This window comes from Thermobia domestica, chromosome 1, assembly GCF_964235325.1.
Source record: "Thermobia domestica chromosome 1, izTheDome1.hap1.1, whole genome shotgun sequence".
Taxonomy (NCBI): Eukaryota; Metazoa; Arthropoda; class Insecta; order Zygentoma; family Lepismatidae; genus Thermobia; species Thermobia domestica.
This window is the reverse complement of record NC_137454.1, coordinates 128,100,961-128,122,588: the sequence shown is the minus strand read 5'-3', so window position 1 is coordinate 128,122,588 and position 21,628 is coordinate 128,100,961. Positions and strand designations below refer to the sequence as shown.

General features: G+C 36.5%; 2 protein-coding genes across 9 annotated transcripts in view; both read right to left on the bottom strand.

Annotated features, from left to right (window-relative positions):
* LOC145689111 (tudor domain-containing protein 1-like) overlaps nucleotides 1-14,784 on the bottom strand; it is a 187,921-nt gene extending 173,137 nt beyond the window's left edge. For 4 of the 8 annotated variants that reach the window (XM_081763241.1, XM_081763253.1, XM_081763249.1 and 1 more), the window contains exons 1-3: nucleotides 14,709-14,784; nucleotides 10,384-10,439; nucleotides 2,070-2,190 (exon numbers count right to left, since the gene is read on the bottom strand). In XM_081763241.1, the coding sequence (XP_081619367.1) occupies nucleotides 2,070-2,182 (113 nt within the window). In that variant the 5' untranslated portion in view covers nucleotides 2,183-2,190; nucleotides 10,384-10,439; nucleotides 14,709-14,784. Of the gene's footprint in view, nucleotides 1-2,069; nucleotides 2,191-10,036; nucleotides 10,175-10,196; nucleotides 10,361-10,383; nucleotides 10,440-14,708 lie in introns of those variants that run through there. The other 4 variants (XM_081763244.1, XM_081763262.1, XM_081763243.1 and 1 more) reach the window with 4 other exon arrangements.
* Nucleotides 11,414-13,672, bottom strand: LOC145662992 (protein FAM200A-like). The gene has a single exon (XM_081729138.1). It carries the CDS (start codon nucleotides 13,670-13,672, stop codon nucleotides 11,414-11,416), a length of 2,259 nt encoding a protein of 752 aa, XP_081585264.1.
* Nucleotides 14,785-21,628: the final 6,844 nt, after the last annotated feature.

Below are 21,628 nucleotides of genomic sequence, written 5' to 3'. Positions count from 1 at the left end.
AGGGGTCTATTAATTTAAAACAAAAATATAATTCATGTTATATGAAATAAATAAATGTTTCAAAATGTCTTATATGAAATTAACATCTTCCAGCGTAAATAAACCTGCCATATTTTCTCTATGAGAATACCGGACACCTCAGATCCCCCCCTTCCTCAACTTTCCAACAATGCAATGAACTGTAGTCTGGTTATGAACAAAAGTATAATAGGCCGCAGTGGCTCAATGGTAGAGCGTTCACCTCTAGTGCATGGGGTTCCTACTTCGATCCTAGCTCACGCCAAGTGAGCTTTGTGGTGGACAAACACCTTGTGCGTAGGTTTTCTCGAGATTCTCACGTTTCCTCCCACTTTCTTCATTCCGTCATTTCATTCATTTCTCATCATCACCGTCTCCTTGAGCATAGCAGGCATAACCGTGAACTAAAACTACAAGATTTCATTTTATTTATTTTTTTTTTTCAATAATATAATAGGCGAAACTTCAAGTGCTATAAAAATGCTTTAGAGGAAAACAATATGCAAATTATTTAAATCAGTGGTACAATCTAGTTTCAATATTTTTGCTCCCTTAGCAATATTTATTTACATGGCTGCATCTGCCAAAATTACTTTCGTCAATTTAATATGATGAAAATCTAAATTTTCTCCTTGTGTCGTGTGTAATTGTCAGGACCGGATTTACAGTTTTCTAAGACCTAGACCAAAGCACAATTCTGTGCTCCTAGCCTCTGAAAAATATTATAATTTTTGTTAACTTATCTAATGTGTTGCTGAAGAAAAAGGTTAGTCATCTTTCCTTTTTGTAAATGTAGAAACACTCAAAGCTTTTTTTTTTTTTTTTTTTTTATGTTGCGGAGAGTATCCGAGTTTCCATCAAGTGCAATGGTAAAAGTAGCATTGCAAATTTCGCTCGCTACCAAGTCGAACAGGGTGGTGTTATAACTTCCTCGAAACTGTTACATGCAACAGCGTACTGTTGTCACTAATTACAAGGATTCCCAGCCAATGTCAGAATTTGTTTTTTACTTTTCGAATAAGCTGATATTGATAGCAGAAATGGAACGGAGTTAAAATACGGGATATTTCCCTGTCCCAACTAAATTTACGGGGACGCGGGACACTCGGGCCCAAAAACGGGACACTCCCGTTTTTTACGAGACGTATGGCAGGCTTAAGCGTAAAATAAATAGTTTTATTGTTGAAATATTCATTTCCGATCCTTGTGCGTTTAATTCGGGAATTTCCCGAGCACTTCTTTCGCGGCGTGTGCATAAACACTTCCACTAGCACGGAAATTTGAACTCTAGCACTTGAAATAGTAAGCGTTACATAGTCTTCGGAACCCCGAGCATTAAGCTTCTTAAATTTGACAAGGAATTTTTCGCTATTGCTGGTGTTGTTTCTACAGAATGCTTATTTGAAGAGTAGCAACAAATGACTGAATTAAACTGTTATTGTTGGAAAACCAAATTTTAGTTGAAGAACCTTGTGTTTCACATCAAAAGTAAGAAATAATACTAATAGTTTTACTAATGTATTTACATAATATATGTACTATTAGTACTATTAGTACCGGCACCTATGACCTTAAACCCGTCAAACGTCTGAGTGATAATGTCCTTCGGTGTCGACAAGTCGACGAGCATACTATTCACGGAAAATATTTTCTAAAGTACAAAATTGCTTATTTTACTTCAAATAGGCTATAAGCATAATCCATACATTAATCTGTTCTATAACTATCTCAAGCTAAGGTTTTTTTTTTAATTCATTTAGTGCATTCAGAACTTTATAAAGGTCTTATGGTGAATGTTGTTGTATACCTTAACGTGAAAGCCTCTAATTCGCCCAAGGAAAGTCTAAAATCTGATAAAAATCACTTACAATGTGATCACCTTAGTTGTATCAATAATATACTAACAAATAGCTCAAAAACTCAGGTGGGTCCAACCCGAAAAAACCCACCGGGTTCTTTCGGGCTATGCCTACTTGGGCAAACCCTGAACCCAACATTTATGATTGTCTTTATGCATGTTATAACAATTACTCAATATTCAATTAGCTTACCTATGCCTATTCCCTGGTTGCAACATTGCGTCCATCCTCGCACCCGGTCCATCAAGGTAATTATTGAAATGTGGATCATTGTAATCCTCACGCATATAATCGAAGTCACTCATGATTCAGTCTGAAATTAAAAATAAACAAGCTTTAAGTTAACAAACGAAACTTGAAAAATTGCATAGTGGACAACAGAATGATTAGCACTAGTAGAATTGCACAGAGATTCACTAACTCACCACGCTTAGTGCGAAATGAAGTAACAATTTTTTCCATGAAATACATTCTAAAATCTTTTTACTTGTTGAGACAAGAATACGTATAAGACTTTTTTTCTTGGTAAGCCATGAACTGTGTGCGTGTTAATATTTAAATGTAATGAATACAGTACAACATTAGTATTGAAATAAATGAAATGAAATCTTTGAGTCCTTCGTCCCGCGCTATTATAGTTTGGTTTGCGCATGCGTATCTTTTTTGTACATAAATTAACAAATGAACGTCAGTTTATCTGAAAAGTCGAAGTTTGCGAATTGTTTTCGAGCACTTCCGGTTCGAATTTTGAAATTCTGTTTTCACGGTTGGTAAGACCCAGTTACCTGCTTTCCGAAAAACAAAAACAAAAAAAAAAAAGTACCGCTTCTGTGTGCAACCGTTTCGTCGCAAAAAAAAAAAAAATGTAAAATTTTCAAAAATCATTGAAAACTGGATGGCAGTAACTGGTCACCATGAACTAACTTCATGCTTCCCCCGAAATCGAGCTTCTGCAATTCAAAGTGTAGATTTAAGAAGTCTGCAAAAACGAACTTTTGTTACATATGCGCAAAGGCGCTGATTTCTCTGTAAATTGGGGGAGATGCAGAAGGTATATATATGAGGATTTTAAGACAAATTGCATTCAAATAATGCCAAATATTGTATATTCGTAAATACAATAGGGGGCCCACATCAGGATTGGCGCCCTTGCATATACGTATGATAACCAGTGATGCGTAGCAGAATCATCAATAAATCATGAATTACGTCAAGTTGAAGTGCTGTTTCTTCTTCTGGGACGACGATCTGGGGTGTGTTGAGTATTATCTAAGTGCAAGAGAAGAACTTCCTGAACCATCCACACCAAATATTCAGCCTAGTACTCCCACGGCAATATCACCTGGTACTAATGAGCAGAGGTATGAAGATCCTGCAGCTCTCACACATTCTTTAAATTTGGCCGCACGAGTAATGGAAATAGACACTAGTCCCCCTGTGCCACCGACAAGTCTCAAAAGTCACCAACGAATGTCATGCGTAATATATAAAAAAAAAAAAAAATCGTAAACTGTCTCAAGAATTTGGAAAAGTTGTAGCGAAAATAGTAAGCTCAGTGCACGACGTCGACCTTACACCAACTAAAACCACCCGTCAGTCAGTCCCGTTAAGTGTTCCGCATGTGTAGCATGGGGTCAAGAACAGTAATAAAAACCAAAGGAATTTTCAGAAATCCCGACCCATACTGTGGCCATCCAATCGATGAGAAAACAGTTGAAAGAGCTTTGAAGTATTATCTATGTGACGGATTTGACTCCTCCCGTCAAAGCCCAAACAAAAGCGATGTTGTCACCGTGGTAGAAGATGGTATTAAGACAAAGAAAGTTAAGCGATACCTAACACGGTCAATTAAGGAAAATATGTGAAGTCTTTAGAAGAGAAAATCCAGAATTGAAAATGAGCCACTCAAAATTTTATAGCCTGCGGCCGAAATGAGTTACACCCCAACCCTATAGAGACGTTTGTGTCTGCTGTGCGAACTTCGAACTTGCCGTTATTGGTTTAAATAATCTGAGAAACAAAAAACTAGTGAAGAAGTGTTCCAGGAGTAGTTTTCACTTGTGATACATTCAATTGACAGTCAAAGTTGCAAGCTACAAGAATGTGCCGATTGTCATGGTATAGAAGGAATACACATCGCTTCTCTGGAATTGGAAGAATACCTAAAAAAAGGTTTCTTATGCAGTTTGGGAAAGCAATGATCTTATATCGAAAATCGTCCTTCTGCAAGTTTTGTCGCGTACATTGGTGCAGTCAAGTTAAAGTTCTTGTGCATAGGCAAGTGAAGGAAATTCAAAGGAAAGCAGTTGCTACTGAAAAACTTTAGTGCGTGATGATAGTTATCTAGTAATGCACGTTGATTTTGCAGAAAATTGGTCTGTAATACTGCCTGGGGGAATACAAAGTTACCACTGGCAATCCAACCAAATCTCAATTTTCACCTCAGTTACATACAGTGGCAATGAAACCTGATCCTACGCTGCTGTTAGTGACGATAAAGTACATGACACCGCCCATGCTATATACGCTATGGAAAAAGTTGAGGAGCACATTAAATTAGCAAGCCAAGCAGCTAGCCACTTCAAGAACCGATTTTAGTTTCAGGAACTGAAAAATCACTCGTACAAATTTAAACAATGGCTTTTCACGGCAGCTGGATATGGAAAAGGACCGTGTGATGGCATTGGGGGACACATTTTGCTACACATCACAATCTCAGCAAAAGCGCTACTGAAGTGATCAAGAATGCACAAGATTTCGGGACAGGACGTTTGGGCGTGGACGTTTCGGCGCTGCCGTTTGGGCGCAAAGCCGTTTAGGCGCGAGGTACATAGTAAAAATCATAATTTACGACATATAAAGTAAGCTAGGCACTGAAAACTAAGCGCGAATCAAGATATATACATTTCCTACACTTCTGTTTTTATCTCACCTCATTTATCTGTATATTTTCTAAATTAAATAGTTTAATGCGTTTGTGGTATTTGTTGCCTAACCTCGTCGTCATGGACTGATTTTTCGCTTGTTCACTATTCTTGTACTTCTGATCTAATGATCTAATTTTTGTATTATATAAGAAAGCTAGAAAATGAAGGAATCAGACGAACTGTTAATAATGCCGGGGTGGTATCTAATTTATAGAAAGCTTCCTTCCTTCCGTTTCCCCGGATAGTGTGCTCCCTCAAACGTGACGGGTTAAATGGCCTTAGATGCCCAGAGCCCAGAAATCTAAAAATCCTAAATCCTAATCGAGTTGAGGGAAAGATGTTAATACAGGGTGTCTAAGACATTGAGTTTAGGAACTGCAGTATGCCGTATTTCTGGTATCACTTTTTTATATTAACATTCCAATATAAAAATCAAAACTTAACACACTTTTTTTCGTCCCATTGTAAGCATTTAATCTGCATTAAAGAAAGTGGCGAAAGGAAAAAAAGAACAATTTCAAAGTGAAAAATATTGTTAAGTGTACATATATTGGTCATTTAGCCACTAGAAATGTGTTTGACACTCACACTTATTGCATAACTACAGTAGAAGGCCTGTTTAAATTTTTTTAATGGAATAGGCTCACTATGTATGTAATGCAGTCAATCATATCTAGTCTGGTCTACTTACCTTTGGCTTGAAAAGTTATCAAATAAAAAGCACACTTAACTTTGGCTGAAAATTAAATTTACAAAATTTAATTGTTAATTCAGTTTCTAGAATTTTTGAAATTCCAGTATTTCTAGTATGTAAAACAAAATCCAGTATAATTCAAGGACTTCCACTACAGTAGACACCTTGTGATATCTTGATTGGAACTTAGTACTCAGCGCCTAACATAATGACTTTTTAATTTAACTCGCGCCCAAATGGCTTCGCGCCCGAACGTCCAGTGCCCAAACGGCGGGCTCAAACGTCCGCGCCCAAACGTCACGTACCGCAAGATTTTGCATTAACTGTCCAAGATTATGTATCTTTAATTAAAATTATATTATTACGAAGTTCGGATGTGGAAGATTTTCGAAAACAAAAAGTGTCGACGTGGCAAAAGGTTCGTCCTATTGTAGGTATTCAGGAATGTCATAGTTTGCTTTCCCAGGACGACAAAATGTACTTATCTCGCGCAGTCAATCATCTTCACGAACCAGAGAACACTGGGACAAAGTATGTTGGGGATGGCTTTGTGCAGTTAAATGATTTTAAGTCTGGTTGCTTTGTTACTTGTCTTTATGACAATGAATGGTGGATGGCAGAAGTTTTAAGGGTAGACTACGAGTTTCATGATATAACTCGTTTGTGTTACCGCATGGGCCTTGTGGAGGTTATATATTTCCCGCTGAGCACATGAAGGAAGAAAATACATGTTCTATCCCCCTAACAAACACTTTAAAAGTCGTTAATACACATGTACCGGTACGCAGCACAGGAAGGTCACACAAAATAAGTGTTTTTGATACTGAGGAAACCATTCATCGCTTTTCATGGAGGACACACTAGTGGTAAGTATTTATATTTGCATATAAACATTTGTGTTTGTAAGCATGCTAGCATATTATTCCATTATACCCAAATTGTTCCATTGCGTTATTACTGGATGAGTAACAGATTTCGACTGTGCAGCAGTGTTCATAGATGATCTCATTTTGCGAATGAATGTTGTCCTTTTCTGTTTTTCGATCAATATAATTTAACGATGGTAACTAATGTACTGTATCAGCACATGTTCTGCGAACTTCGCAAAGGTGAGAAACTAATTATCGGCGAACGGAGAATCATCTTCCATCAAATTTCAATATCCCGCGACTTGCCTCGTGAACACAATTTTCCGGAGGAAACTTTTAGCCATAAAATCTAAATCAGTGCGTGGTCGAACGTAAGACATGGTGAGCCTTTAGAACACATACATAGCTCATTTATACTGAAAAATTATATTTTTTGAAAATACGTTTTCTAAGAAAATGGCGTCCAAATATGGCGAACTTTGCGAAAACGGCCAACTTTTCGTTGTTGTTACTGCTAAAATAACAGTCACAACCTCTTTAAAGTATTTTTGCGTTAAAGAGCCTAGTCATACCTACTCAAAGTTTTAAACAACAAATATATATATTGTTACGGAAATGAGGGGAAAAAATCCGAAATCGTGTAATTTTCAATTTTTTTTCTAAAGTTGCCACAATTTTGGACACCCTGTATACAAGACATAGGAATAACCTTCTGACATCACCAACTACACACAATTAACTATTAGACGTACCATATTCAATCAAAGACTATTTAAGAACTTTTGACTCATATTGGCTGCTTACAGTCTATAATAATGAATCTGTCATATCTTTCCAGGCTATAGTACACATTTTTATTTTCCGGTGCAAGAATAAAAAAACAAAAATTGTTGCACTACTTATGATTCTTACGATCCTTATCGATAAATTACAACAAAGGAAATACAAACATATTAAAATTAATCTCATTTATTTATACTGAATATGAAGCTATGAATTTTATATTATATTTAAAGACTAAGCTAAGTAAATTGACTTTCCTTTTACTTAAAATGATGTGTTATATTTTCACAATTTACAATAACACATCAAATAAGTAAGAGTGCCATATTAATAAGACTTGGCCCTACCGGTTATGACGTATGAGCCTCGTGACGTTAGCGCTCTCAGGCCCGTATATCGATTGCTACGCTCGGGCCTCCGCCCTGGCTGTTAGCTATTATGCTGCCAATATGTCTTGAGCCGTGGCAAAAATGCGAACTAAAGCTCACACCCTCGACACACCCACGCGTTGAGCCAATAGGGATGAGCTGTTGCTGAGCGAGAGAACCTTGCAGTCGTCTACGCTATTGCCAGATTTAAAAACAAGAAACTATCGTATAGAATTCGCACGTTCTGTACTGACCGCAAGATTCGCGTTCCGAAGTGCGGCAACATTGCTCTACGGATGACGAAAGAGAGTGGAATTCCTTCAGCCGATAGCAGCGCTTGGAAAGGAAGACTAAGTATCAAGACAATGTGGCATCTCTATAGCACTCGTGCTTTTCAGTGGCCGCTTAGCACACGTTGGTTTGTATTTCATGCACTGCTGTTTTTATACCATTCGCCCACACTTTATTTATACTGAGCCCTTCTGAAGTAAAGCTGCAAGTAGTAATGCAGCTCCTCATTTAGTGCATGCTCTGCTAAAGGAAATACAAAGCTCTAACCTAACATGAAAATGTAACAAGTGTACCAAAATTTGGCAGAACCGTCTACTCGAGTAATGCCTTCAGATTGCGACCAACCTATAGAATAGTACAGTAAATTCGCTCTCAATGTTATGGATTTTAAAGCAGATACTACCTAACAAGCAGGTTAATGACAGTTTAATTAGGCATAACTAGAGTACATGTAAACAATATTGAAAAGCTGGCGGAGCGCAACGGAATAAATGACCAGTTTTAAACTGTAGCTTCACATCTGGTTATTAAACTGATATCCAATAATTGTTTTAGGGGATTCGGTAACCCTTCTTTTCCTTCTAAACGGCGGGGTACCCTACATGCAGTGGCGTAGCAATAGGGTAGGCAAAGTAGGCATTGCCTACGGGCGCAGGGCATTTCAGTATATTACGGGGCGCATCAGGTTTTTAATAAAAAGAAGAATCAAATTACATAAATGCAGCCCCAAGTTTTGACGGCTATCATTTCCGAACAAAGCAAGACTAAAAATTCCGACTCACTTCACTCGCAGTTTGTTATATTTGCATATCAAATTATTGGCATTACTGTAAACTAGTCGAAGTTATAGCATTATATGATTGATAGATTAATCCTTCTGTATTAATACGATATCAGCCCTATGTACTGAGCTTACTAACTTTAAATAAAATTCCCCTGCGCAACAGGCTTCATCAATAATGACTAAGTCTAGTGTTGTCATGATTATGAGGCACAGCACAAAAGCCACGTTAACTAGGTTAGACAGAACTAACCATAAGCACCAAGCGTCGGGCAAACTGGACAACTGCCCAGGGCGCCCAAACGAACGTATTTTCTAATACCACTATACAGGGACGGATCCATGACGGACTTCTATTAGGGGGCGGTGGGTTGTAATATTGCTACTTAGAGCTACTTAGCTTCAAACTCTGGGATGGGTTTTATTTATATATAAAATAAGTGTTTTTCGTCTGGGGGGCAATCGCCCCGATAGCCCCCCTGGATCTGCCACTGTCACTATATAAAATGTAAAATATAGGCTAGGAATAGGTGACAAAATATTTTACTCATGAATTGGACATCTCTGATCTGATAAAAGAATTTGCACAAGCAAAAATGGAAGAACTACTTCTGATTTTGTATACCTACGCAGAATTTATAATTATATATATATATATATATATATATATATATATATATATATATATATATATATATATATATATATATTATAACTATGTAAAATCGTAATATACTATATATATTCATTTGAATCCTTCTGGTAATACTGGTTTATTTACACTACTGGAAAAAAGTAACAATTTTACATGAATGTATTTTTAATGAACAGCGCACTCTGTCCAGTTTACTTTTAAAATACACCACAACGATATAAAAAGAATAACGGTCAATACCCTCCCACTGATAATTTTCGGTTTATGGCTGTTTCTGCGTGTATCCATAAGTTATAGATGGTCATGCATGGGACCTATTGGATGGGTGAGTGGGCGCCACTAGGGATGTTGCCTAGGGGCACCAAGGGCTATTGTTATGCCACTGCCTATATGGAGTGTTTTCGTACAGATCAAGTTTATGGATCCATTACTTGCTTGTTCTATTCTCAATCCGTTCTTTTTTTTATGCCAATGCATATTTTCACCAATCTTCTTTTTCTACTTGGATGTTACAACGAATGAGGAAACTTTTTGTCATTAACTAAGAAACTGGCTGTTTAAAGCCCTCAACTACTTATTCTTCAACGAGTATGCGTTTTATCTATTCACACAAACTAAATGATTTCAAGCATTAGTTATTTTTCTCAGTAATACACATCTACAGGACTGCTGACCAGGATTTCAAACAAAACACAGGGTACCTCAGCATCACCCTTCGCAAGAAAATTGTCCCCACAAAAGCACACTATTATTTCAACAGTTACTTTGGACTAAGCGAACACAAATACTACCTCTTGTAGTCTTTGTTCCTCTCAACCTTGAATTACAAATTCAACGAATCCCCACTGAACATACTTAACACTGATTTTTCCTGATTGACACACTACGCAAAGAGAACAAGTTATCAAAATGAAATCATGGAATATAATTATGCAGCCTTGATTTAGAAACCTTTTTCTTTTGCAAGGAATTACAACGCAACACGTGTTTAAACTATTCCCGCCTAGTTCTTTTGTGAACTTTCCAGTCAAACGTCAGATGCATGTATGTCCATGATTTATTGTATACAAAAATATATATGCACAAGTTTCTTATTTTCTTATGACATTCATTTCCAAATGACACACTTAAAACTTACCGACTATAAAACGTCTCAACTGTCTATAAACTCAAACCCTGAATTACACTCTCACGCAGGGTTGCCAACGAACAATTAACATTTAGTACTAGATTAGAGAGTAGAAAATCACTAAAAATCACCAAATGTTAACACTCCATACTATATATATATATATATATATATATATATATATATATATATATATATATATATATATATATATATATATATATATATATATATATATATATATATATATATATATATATATATATAATGTAATGTAATGGAGAGAGAAAATCTGAATTAACTTTATCAAACTATAATGGCTAGATACTATTCCTACTTTCTAGTATGCCCCGTATCCGGAACAGGACAGTAGGGGAACGAAAAGATTTCGGATGAATAACTCAGTGGCGGCTCTAGAGGGAAGTCATATTGGTAAAAAATTAAATTACAATTTAGTGCTACAAGCTAAGGAAAGAAAGCTTATTCCATGCGCTAATTCCTTATAATGTATACAAGAATAAATACATTAGGTATTTCTTCCCTTAGCTTAGCGATAAAATTTAAATATTTACCATATGACCTCCTATACATCTGTAGTTTTTTAGTACATAAATAAACGCTATTAATATGTACTACGTAGAAACAAATCATTTGAAATACACTGAACGATTAGCACAAATGTGATTTTAGCAACTTCCCAAAATTAAGAATTCATTAGTAACTGAACCTGAAAGACTTGAAATAAATGTATGTGTGTGAAACACAATTGAATAGGGGTCTACAATAATAATAATAATAATAATAATAATAATAATAATAATAATAATAATAATAATAATAATAATAATAATAATAATAATAATAATAATAATAATAATAATAATAATAAACTTACCATGCAGCATAGACGTCTTCAAATAAGGCACTAATTCCTACGTTGCAATTCACACTATATAATTATCAAATTTCGGTAATTGTTCTAGATAGAAATTATGTATGATATTCATATTTACATATTTACATTGATGCACTTTGTCTTTCAATTTTGGGGCCTTGGTGAAGATAAACACGATTTAGCGCGTTTTATGAGTTTCTTTGAAACAACCATACTTGCACTGTTTTGTCCCTTCAAAGCTTGTTTTGTTATGAGAATACTATTTAACATTGGAACCGAAAGTTTGTTCCTAATTTTAGTTTTGTTCAAGGTGACCGCTGAGAATATTCGTTCTGCAGCGGCCGATGAATGCGGTAATGCCAGCATCCCCTTTACAAATTTTGACAATGTCGGGAAAGCAATTTCTCCTGCTCCGTTCTTCAATTTACACACTTGCCACCAAAATTCCTCCATATCTTTATCCTTGAAATCGATTTTATAGTTCTGTAATCGACGCCACTCGGAATCAATAATTTCAAATTCGTTCTCTTCCACTATATTAGGAAAACGCACAGCCAAAGGGATCACAGAATTATACTTTTGTACATTTGAAGGGTCAAGCATCAGAAGAGATTGCAACGTGTGATTCCCAAATTCAACACGTTTCAACAATTGTCTGCAGAATTCAATATAAAATCGCTGACATCTACGTCTGAACTCCATGAATTCTTTCGAGAGATTTTCATTCCTAATAAAAATCGCCTGCACTCGAGCACCCAAATACATATCTTCTATTTTCAAGAACTCTTTGGAATTTGCAGGGTTAATTTGATTTAGAGGAGTGTTGTCTACGTAACTCCTATCCATGTAATATTTTAAAATTGTTTTAAGCGTTGCTCCTACATTTTCTAATAGAGTGTGCAGCCTATACTTTTCGCTTTGGAATTCTAAGTTCAATTCCGTCACATGAGGGAGGAAAAATGTTAGAAAATAGAAATAGGCCTTCATTATTACATTTTCCAGGCCTCGTAGCAGATCTTGGGGGCGGCTGTCACGCTTTTCCTCTAGTGATAGTGATCGGAAGTATGCCTGCAATACATCCCATTGCTCAATAATTCGGGAAATAACTTGCTGGAGTGAGAGCCATCGTGTCTGGCTTAAACTTAATAATTTATGGGGTTTCATCTTGAAAAAATCTTGAATTTCTTTCAGTTCGGAGACTCGTTTAGAACTTGCATTGAAAAAAGAGGTTATATCTCTACAAAAGTTCTCAAGTGATTGAGGAAGTTCTTTACAAGCCTCAGATGCACATATATGAAAGCTATGGCAAATACAGCGCGCAACAAAAAGATGTCTATTCAATTCCATTAGTTTTGCGCTTACACCTGCGTTAACTCCCATCATAGTACTGGCGTTGTCAGCAGCAAATCCAATTAAATTTGAAATTGGGATATTTCTCTCTTGGAAAAGCGTAATTATTGCTTCAAAAATTGTATTGCTTTTCCCACTATGAATTTCCAATAAACCTAAAAGACTATCCAATACTTGACCCTTTCCGGAGCTAAAGTAACGAACTACAACAGCTAGAGTTTTGGAATTACTTATATCTGTAGATTCGTCAATAATAATTGAAAAATAATTGTTTCGCAGTTCTTCGGCGATTACTTCAATGTTTTCTTCCGCTAAAACATTTTTAATAATAGCAGCGGATTTTGTACGACCACATCGAATTTGTTTCGCAATTTGGGAATCCGGAAAACACACTTTTAAGAGTTCAGGTAAAGTGTCCATGACCGAAATAGGTAGATTTTGCTCTGCTAAATATGCAGATAATCTAACCTCGGCTTCTGTCACTTGATCCCCTAAGCTATTTTCAACAGGTATTCGAAACGCACTGTCCAAAGTAACAGTGGTTTTCCTTTCTTCGACGCGTTTCAAATGCTTTGAGGTATGTAAATGGCGTTCCATTGCTGATACACTTCCTAAAAGCTCTATATCGCAATATTTACAATATGCTTTCCCAGGGGTTTTAGGGCTACACGTAAGCCAGTCTTTAAATTGCGGTTTGTCTTCCCAACTTTTTTTATATTTCTGCTGGTAATGCTTGATTTTTTTAGTTGAGTGTTCGACATCATTCATATCACTTGGTGTCACACTTTCGTTAGCTTTTCTTTTTGTACGAATGTTGTCGAAATTACTGTTATCATTAGAAACGCGTTCATTCTGAATCTCGGTATTGTTACAATTACTGGAAGTACCAACACAGTTACGCGCACTTTTTTTCACTTCAGGGTTATTAGTAATCACACACGCAGTAGTACTATTAGAAATTTCACCCCCAACTTGAGAACAATTTGAAGACACCTCACGCACACACGCCTTCTTAAAGTAATTTAATAGAGTTGACTTTTGATTATCACCCATGTCCTCAACTCATCAGCACCACCGATGGGACACACTATGGGTCAGTGACTTGCAACACAAGCCCGAACTTAAGCAAAAGAAAAAATATCCGCGAGAAATTAATTAACACCTCAAACTGAAAGTTCTGGTGGAAATCACTACGGATATTATGAACAACGAGAACAACCTACGTAGCGACTCGCGCTGCACAAGATATTGCACGAAATTACTAACTAAACTAATATAAGACTCAAACGAGCTGATTTGAAAATCTACCAAACAGCGGCGGTTAGTATTATTGACCTTCCTGTTTATTGATGTCTTTCTTAGAAACCTAAATTAGTTTACTCATTAGCGAAAGAAGAAAGTACAAGTGTGCAGATTTCAAATCCCATATGCTAGAAATTTTCTCGTGAGAAATTAGTGAGGTTAAAAATTGTACAGATAATACGAAAGGGTAAGACAAGTTTAGAGTGCTTGTACGTGACAATATCAATAGATTTATGCTCAACAACTGAGTCACAGATGGAACTTTCGTCGGTACTGTGCTTATTTGCTGGTACATTTTATTAATACATATATTAGTATGGTTTCCTCCTTCTTTAGACTCATTGGGAAAAAAGAAAAGGGAATGATACTGCCAGCGCCTCCGTACGTGACAAAACGTTGAAGCAGAGAATTATTATTTCTCCACTTGCTTCAGAAACCTACCTGCTCACGATAAGTAACTCTCAATCTCATCCCATGTCGGCGAACATAAAGAGGTGGAGGCCAAAAGTACTGTCTGTTTACCCATGGTCATTTCACAGCAGGGGTTGCTCTCAGAGAGGAACAAAAAGATTAACTCTTTAAGTTTGAACATTCTTTCCGAACCGAAACACAGTTTTCCTTGTTATTTGAAAAATCATTTCCTTGTCATTTAACTCCATGAGAAATGAAATGACAAAAATCACTAGATTGTACATATTTACGCGAAGTACGTACTAGATCACTAATTCAATGATAAAATCACTAAATCTAGTACGAAATCACTAAAAGTGGCATCCCTGCTCTCACGTTCTCTATCCTTCCTTCCCTTTCTTTAGCCACCTCAGCAGTGTTGCCAAAATGATGACAGAGGCAGTCGCTAAACCCTGTGGCCAGATCTGAATGTTAAAAAGTAGTGAAGTTGTGCTGCCAAAGTAACAGGTTTGAACTATTGCATTTGTAGCACAAACCTAAATGTGAATCTTTGGCAACTATACACCTCAACTGTAATCATATATATATATATATATATATATATATATATATATATATATATATATATATATATATATATCAGGCACGTAGCCAAGGGGGGGTCCAGGGGGTCCGGACCCCCCCCTTCGAGAACAGAAATGAAAAAATTAAGGAAGGATAAAACAAAATCAAATGACGAAAAGAGTGATCAGCGTTAAAAATTAAAAAGAAAACTACAGGAAGCTTTTGCTTACTCTTTCTTATGAGGAGATTTGTATTACTTGCAATATGGTGGCGAGGTAAGCGAGGTATTCTGGAAGAGTCAGGGAATTTGAAATTTCAAGAAAAGTTATGGAATTCTCAGAATTCCTGCTACTAGTCAGGGAGATTTCAAGCTTTCGAAATCATAAGTGCCGTTGTGTAATAGCGTGGACATTTTTAATCATAACTTTTCGTCATCGCATCCTTCCAGTATCAAACATGTTACTTCAAGGACAATTTTCTGTTGTTCCTTTAACCTGTCATTTGGAACCGTCAGTAGTTGACGGAATAATAAAAGAAAGAAAAAGTTGAAAGAAAGTTCTGTTAGCATTTGATTCAACAGAGAAAGGAACGTATATATTCTAAAAGTAGTTGAATATACACATGCTTCGCACAGGGGCTGTATTTGGAAGTCAACGCCTATGGAAGTATTACCATTGATCTCAACGACCGCGAAAACTATGGACTTGATACCAATATCGCTTATTTTCGGCTATTTTTTACATGTCTCGGTATCCACCCCCCACTGACTCCCGGCCCGCATACTTGCAAGTCATTGCTAATGGAAGTGTCACCATTGATTTCAACGACCGCGAAAACTATGGATTTGACACTAATATTGGTGATTTTGGAATACTTTTATATGTCTTCGTATATCACCCCCTCTCCGGTGACCCCCGGCCCGGAGCCGAATAGCGTGAATTTCTAAGTTAATGCGACTGGAGTTTCATCATTGATTTCAGCGACCGCGAAAATATGAATTCGACACTAATAGCTCAAGTGGTAGAGCGTTGGCTTCGCATTCAGGAGGTCGTGGCTTTGAATCCCGCTGCCTACCATCCTGACTGAGGTTTTCCAGGGTTTCCCTCAGTCCTACCGGGTAAATGCCGGGATGACACCTACTAAACAGGCCCTTTCCATTACCTTCCCAAATCCTTTCCATTGTTAATGTTGTTGGATATTCAGTGTAAAATGGCCTCTGAGCTGTATCTGGTGATTGTTAAATAAATAAATAAATAAATAAATATGGCTCATTTTCTACTACTTTTACATTTCCCGGTAAACGCCCCTCTGAGACTCCCTGGTTCGAATTTCGACAAAAACGTTTAACTCTAGTCTGGAGCATGGACCAAGGTAAAATTTGGTAACTCTCGGTTAATTTGTCTGGTTCCCAAGCCGGTTCCGGTAAACGCCCTCCTGAGACCCCACTGTTTCGAAATTAAAAAAAAAACGCTTCGTCTTGATCTGTGGCCTGGGCCAAGGTACCCCTGACCAAAATTTGGTAACTCTCGGTCCACTCATCTGGTCCCCATGCCGCACACAGTCAGACAGACAGACAAACATATAAACTCTTTATTTTATTTATATTAGAAGATAGTTTACAAGACAGTATTGAGTATGTACTTTTTATAATAATTGAGGTCATAACGAAAGGAAAATTGTTATATTTGAATAAACAGGAGAAGGACGTAAATATTGCAAAATCTTTTTCAATGCTTTTTTTTTATTATTATTATTTTGCTCGAAATTTCTTCATAGTTTGTTATTAAAATACTTGCCAACATATCCTCATTTTATTGTCCTTACAAAACAATATATGTTGATAGTAAAGTAGTTTAGCTTGATCGAGCTCCTGAGCCTTCAGAATTTCATGTCACTCCCCCCCCCCCCCCGTTACGAAATCCTGGCTAAACGAACCAATATATGTTGCAGTAAAATAGTTTAGAGTGATCGAGCCCCTCTTGTGATGACCACAGTATTTCATGTCACTGACCCCCCTTCCTTCACGAAATCCTGGCTACGTGTCTGTATATATATATCAGTAGCGTAGCTAGAATTTTTTTCAGGGGACCAATGTAGGCTTCAAGAAAATTTTGAGGGGGCCAACTCTAATGGATGAAAAATTTTATTCACACACAACATTATACAGGGGTGTAGCCAGCAGGTTTGTGTAGGGGGGGCCCGTCGCTTTTGAGGGGGGGCCAGCTACAATGTACTCCCATGCGCAAAAAAAATTGCGCGTATACTGTAACTCACGATTTTTCGCAATTATTTCATTTTCCATATGTTTATGGGTAAAATTTAGTTATTAGTAAGTGGAGATAATAGAAAGCAATCCATCTAAGGAGATATTTCCAAAAAATATAATAAAATAATAAAAATATAAGCAAAAAACAAAATTATGTTCGGTTTTGTGTATACTGGCAATAATGTTTTCGAGGGAATTTTTGGAGTAGCACAGCACGATTGCAGAGGGAATAACAAGATTAGTAGGAGAAGACCTGAACCAAGGAATGGAAATTGGAGTAAAATATTGCATTTATTGGCTTAAATCTAGGGTGTAAATTGTCTGCCAAATATAAATTAGCTTCTGTAAGCAAGATGTTATGCGAAAATATATAAACAAAGAGAAAAACTGTTGTCTTAAGTTTTGAAGTGACATGCTCTATAGCCATGAGCATTTATTTCTTAAGAAAAAGTTAGGCAACAAGAGAAAATCTGTGTGGTCAAGTGGGTAGTGTGACGGACTAGTAATTCTTATACTGTTTTGACACCAGATCGAATCCCATCCGGTCCTGTTCAATTTTTTTTCTTTACAAAACATTGTAGAAAGTGTATAATTTTTATGTTGATAAAACTGAAACAATACAATTAGGAAATAACTTTTTGTTTCCTCTGATGACGCATTTATTTAGAATTAGTGTACTATTAGTAATACCGATTCCTTTCAGTTTATGGTGTTGTATAGCTTCCTTTATCATCGTCTTTTCTTGAAAAAAAAAATCTCCAATAAAGTATGAAAAATATATATAGTCAGAAACAGACATCTTAGTATCAAACGTGATTTATCGTGATGAAATGAATAAGTTTCCCGTTATTAAAAAAGAAAACTATAGAAAATCATTGAATTTGGTCTTAAGGTTTTTATTGTGCTATATGTATTCTTTATAAGACTATACTTTATAAGGCAAGATGAGCGATCATACCCTCAAATTTAGCTAGTGAGTGAAGATGTTTTCGGCACAAATATTTTACAGGTTTAGGTGCATGAAACACCAATACGCCATGGTCTTGACCTTCTTTATTTCACATTATTATCCGACATATCATAGCAGGTAAAAAGCAGCATCAATCGGCAAGAAGAACTGCAAGTTGTGGTCTTAGTCTGTTTTTGATGCTCCGGACTCGATCGCCTAGCACGCTCGTCTATACCTTGACTCATACGTCTATCATTCAGTGCAGGCACATATCCAGCTTTTCTTTTCGGAGGGGACCCGACACGAATCCTCGTAAGCACGTAATTCTAATGTTTCAAAAATATCAATAATAATAATAATAATAATAATAATAATAATAATAATAATAATAATAATAATAATAATAATAATAATAATAATAATAATAATAATAATAATGCAACAGTTCTGTATTTCTCTTAAACGTTTCTTACTTGTCATTTATGAACCGGTCAAACTTAATTCTAACTCACACGAAATCAAAAAATATTTTCTAGAGACATGTAAGGAAAACTGTCTGCTACGTATATCACATAACAAAAATAGCAAATGGCAATGAGTGTATCGTTCTAATACAGTAATGTTATAAACAGACTGGAAACGAAATTGTAATCATCCCATTTAAAAGTGTTCTTTAATTCCACCTGGTATCAATGGCATTACGGTATATTCTTACAAGTAACACTTCCCAAGTGTAACACTCCGATTTTTGAAAGTTGACGCCCGAAAGACAAAAACAAGTGGACCAAAGTGTACGAAATTGTGCACAGATATGGCAGACGTAAAATGAAGGAATACGTGTTTTGTATTTTCCTGGAAAAAACGATTAGGTGAGACGCAGACCCCTCCAAACCTTTGATCATGAAATATCAAAAGTGCTAGTAACAATATGTCTGATGTGTGTAAAGGACGAAGAATTCCGATGACACTTTGTGTATGGACAATACGCAAAAACTAAACGAATGCCTGTTTTAGGGGACAAAATCCCCTATCCAAAATGATGAAAGTTGACGCCCGAAAGGCAAGAAGAAGTGAACCGAAATGAATGAAATTGTGCACAGATATTGTAGACGAAAAATGAGGGAGTATGGGTTCCGTATTTTCCTGAAAAAAAAAAAAAAAAAAAAAAAAACGTTTCGGTGGGACACAGACCCCTCCAAAACAATGTCAGAAGTGCTTAAAGGACATGAAGAAATGGAACGACACATTGTGTAGGGACAATACGCAAAAAAAAAGGTTTATTTTCTGCGAAAAATTGGTTTTAGGGGGCAGAATTCCCCCCCCCCCCAATTTTGAAATCGTGCACAGATATTCTAGACGTAAATTGAGGTAATTGTGTTTCGTATTTTCCTGGAAAAAAGCGATTGAGTGGGGCTCGGACCTTCTAAGCTGTTGATTAGGAAATATCAAAAGTGCAAATAAGTATGTATACGTCAGAAGTTCCTAAAGAGTATGGAGAATTGCAACGAAACTTCGTATAGGAACAATTTGCAAAACAATAAATGAAATGCATTTTAAGTTGTATGAAAAAACAGTGTTGGGGCCTAGAGCCCCTCCAAAAAAAAGTTAATATTACCGTAAAAGTGCAGGAAGGAGTGGACCGAAGCAAATCAAATTGTGTGTAGATATTGTATAGACTGTATGTAAAATAAGGACTTACGTGTTTTAAAGATGTCCCTATCAATTTTGGCACATCAACAGCAAACAGGAAATTAATCGGCACGTGTTTTTGTTTATGCGGAAAAACATTGTAAGGGTTAAAGTTGCCTCGTGAAATACTACAAAATACGCTATACTGTTTGTGCTTGTTGATCTGCCAAATTTGAAGAAATCTGAGGGAGACACTTGTGAAACACGAGAGGCTTTATTTTTCATATCCAATATCTACAGACAATTTCATTCGCTTCGGTCTAATCCTTCCGACACTCAACGCTTCGGTCCACTCAAAAGGTTTTTTTCTCTTTTCAGGAAAATACGAAGAACGTATTTCCTCATCTTACCTCTACAACATTTGTGAACAATTTCATTCAGTTCGGTACATTTTTTCTTGCCTTTCTTGCGTCAAATTTCAAAATTTATGGGGGGGGGACCTTTTGTCCTCTAAAACCGTTTTTTCGCAGGAAATAAAAAAGCCGAATTTGTTTATTTTTTGCTTATTGTCCTAACACAAAGTTTTGTTCCAATTCTTCATGTAAATTTAGGCACTTCTGACATACTGTTATTAGCACTTTTGATATTTCATGATCAAAGGTTTGGAGGGATCTGTGCCCCACCTAACCGTTTTTTCCAGGAAAATACAAAACACGTATTCCCTAATTTTATGTCCGCAATATCTGTTCACAATTTCGTTCACTTTGGTCCACTTGTTTTTGCCTTTCGAGCGTCAACTTTCAAATTTTGGGTGAGGGCTTTTGCCCCCTAAAACCGTTTTTCAGCAAAAATAAAAAATAAATAAATAAATAAATGAAATAAAATAAAAAAATAAAAAAGCACTTATTTGTTTATTTTATGTATAGTATCTACCTGCCAAATTTTATCAAAATCGGAGTGTTACACTTGGGAAGTGTTATTTGTTAGAATTATAACAACAACGCATTGTCCACAGTTTGGACACTGACTCAAAGTAATCTGACATAAAAAAAAACCTCAAAAGGGAAAAAGTAGGTTTATTAAAAAGTGCTTGAGGTTTGGTAAGGGACAGCTTCCAGGACCTCACGCTGGATATCACTGAGTCAATGCATTATATTTGTTTCTTGCAAAGATGATAATTAGATGCGTAATGTGTAAAATTATATCATAGTTTGACTTTTTATAGGTCTTTCCTTAACACATCCATATTATCCGGCGTTCTGCCTGCCTGTTTTATGTCGGATAAGCGAAACTCTACTGTATTTTCAGATAGCATATACACAGGAGCTAGAGGTCTGCACGGGCCCGAATTTTTAGAACGGACCCGGCCCGTCCCCTTTAATTTATAATCTATAAGCATTAGCGGATTAAGGGCAGAGCCAATGGAGCCCAGGGCCCCCAGCTCAGGGGGCTCTTTAAAATCCCTCTGTTTAATACTTACGCTCGCGGTATCGCTAGATTTAAGTCTTTGCATCAGCAGCATTTACCTGTTAATAATGAATGCAATTATTTAATTGTTAATAATGAATTTAACTAAACTAATTATTGTAAACTTGGAGCACATTCAAATATTACAGCATAGTTCTCGGTAGTTCCATAAGTAATTTCAGAGACCACGGTATTTCAGTGGTAGAGCGTTCACCTTTGGTGCATGGAGTCCTTGGTTCGATCTATGCTCGCGCCAAGTGAACCTTGTGCTGGACAAACACTGTGTGCGTGGGTTTTCTCGAGGTTCTCCCGTTTTATCCCACTTTTTTCATTCCACCATTTCATTCATTTCTTATCATCACTGTCTCTTTTAGCCTATCCGGCATAATCGTGGGACGTAAAACTTAAAAATTTCATTTCA

What these genes read in the sequence shown, in the direction of transcription:
- LOC145662992 (XM_081729138.1), bottom strand. Translation starts at nt 13,672, where the DNA reads ATGGGTGATAATCAAAAGTCAACTCTATTAAATTACTTTAAGAAGGCG.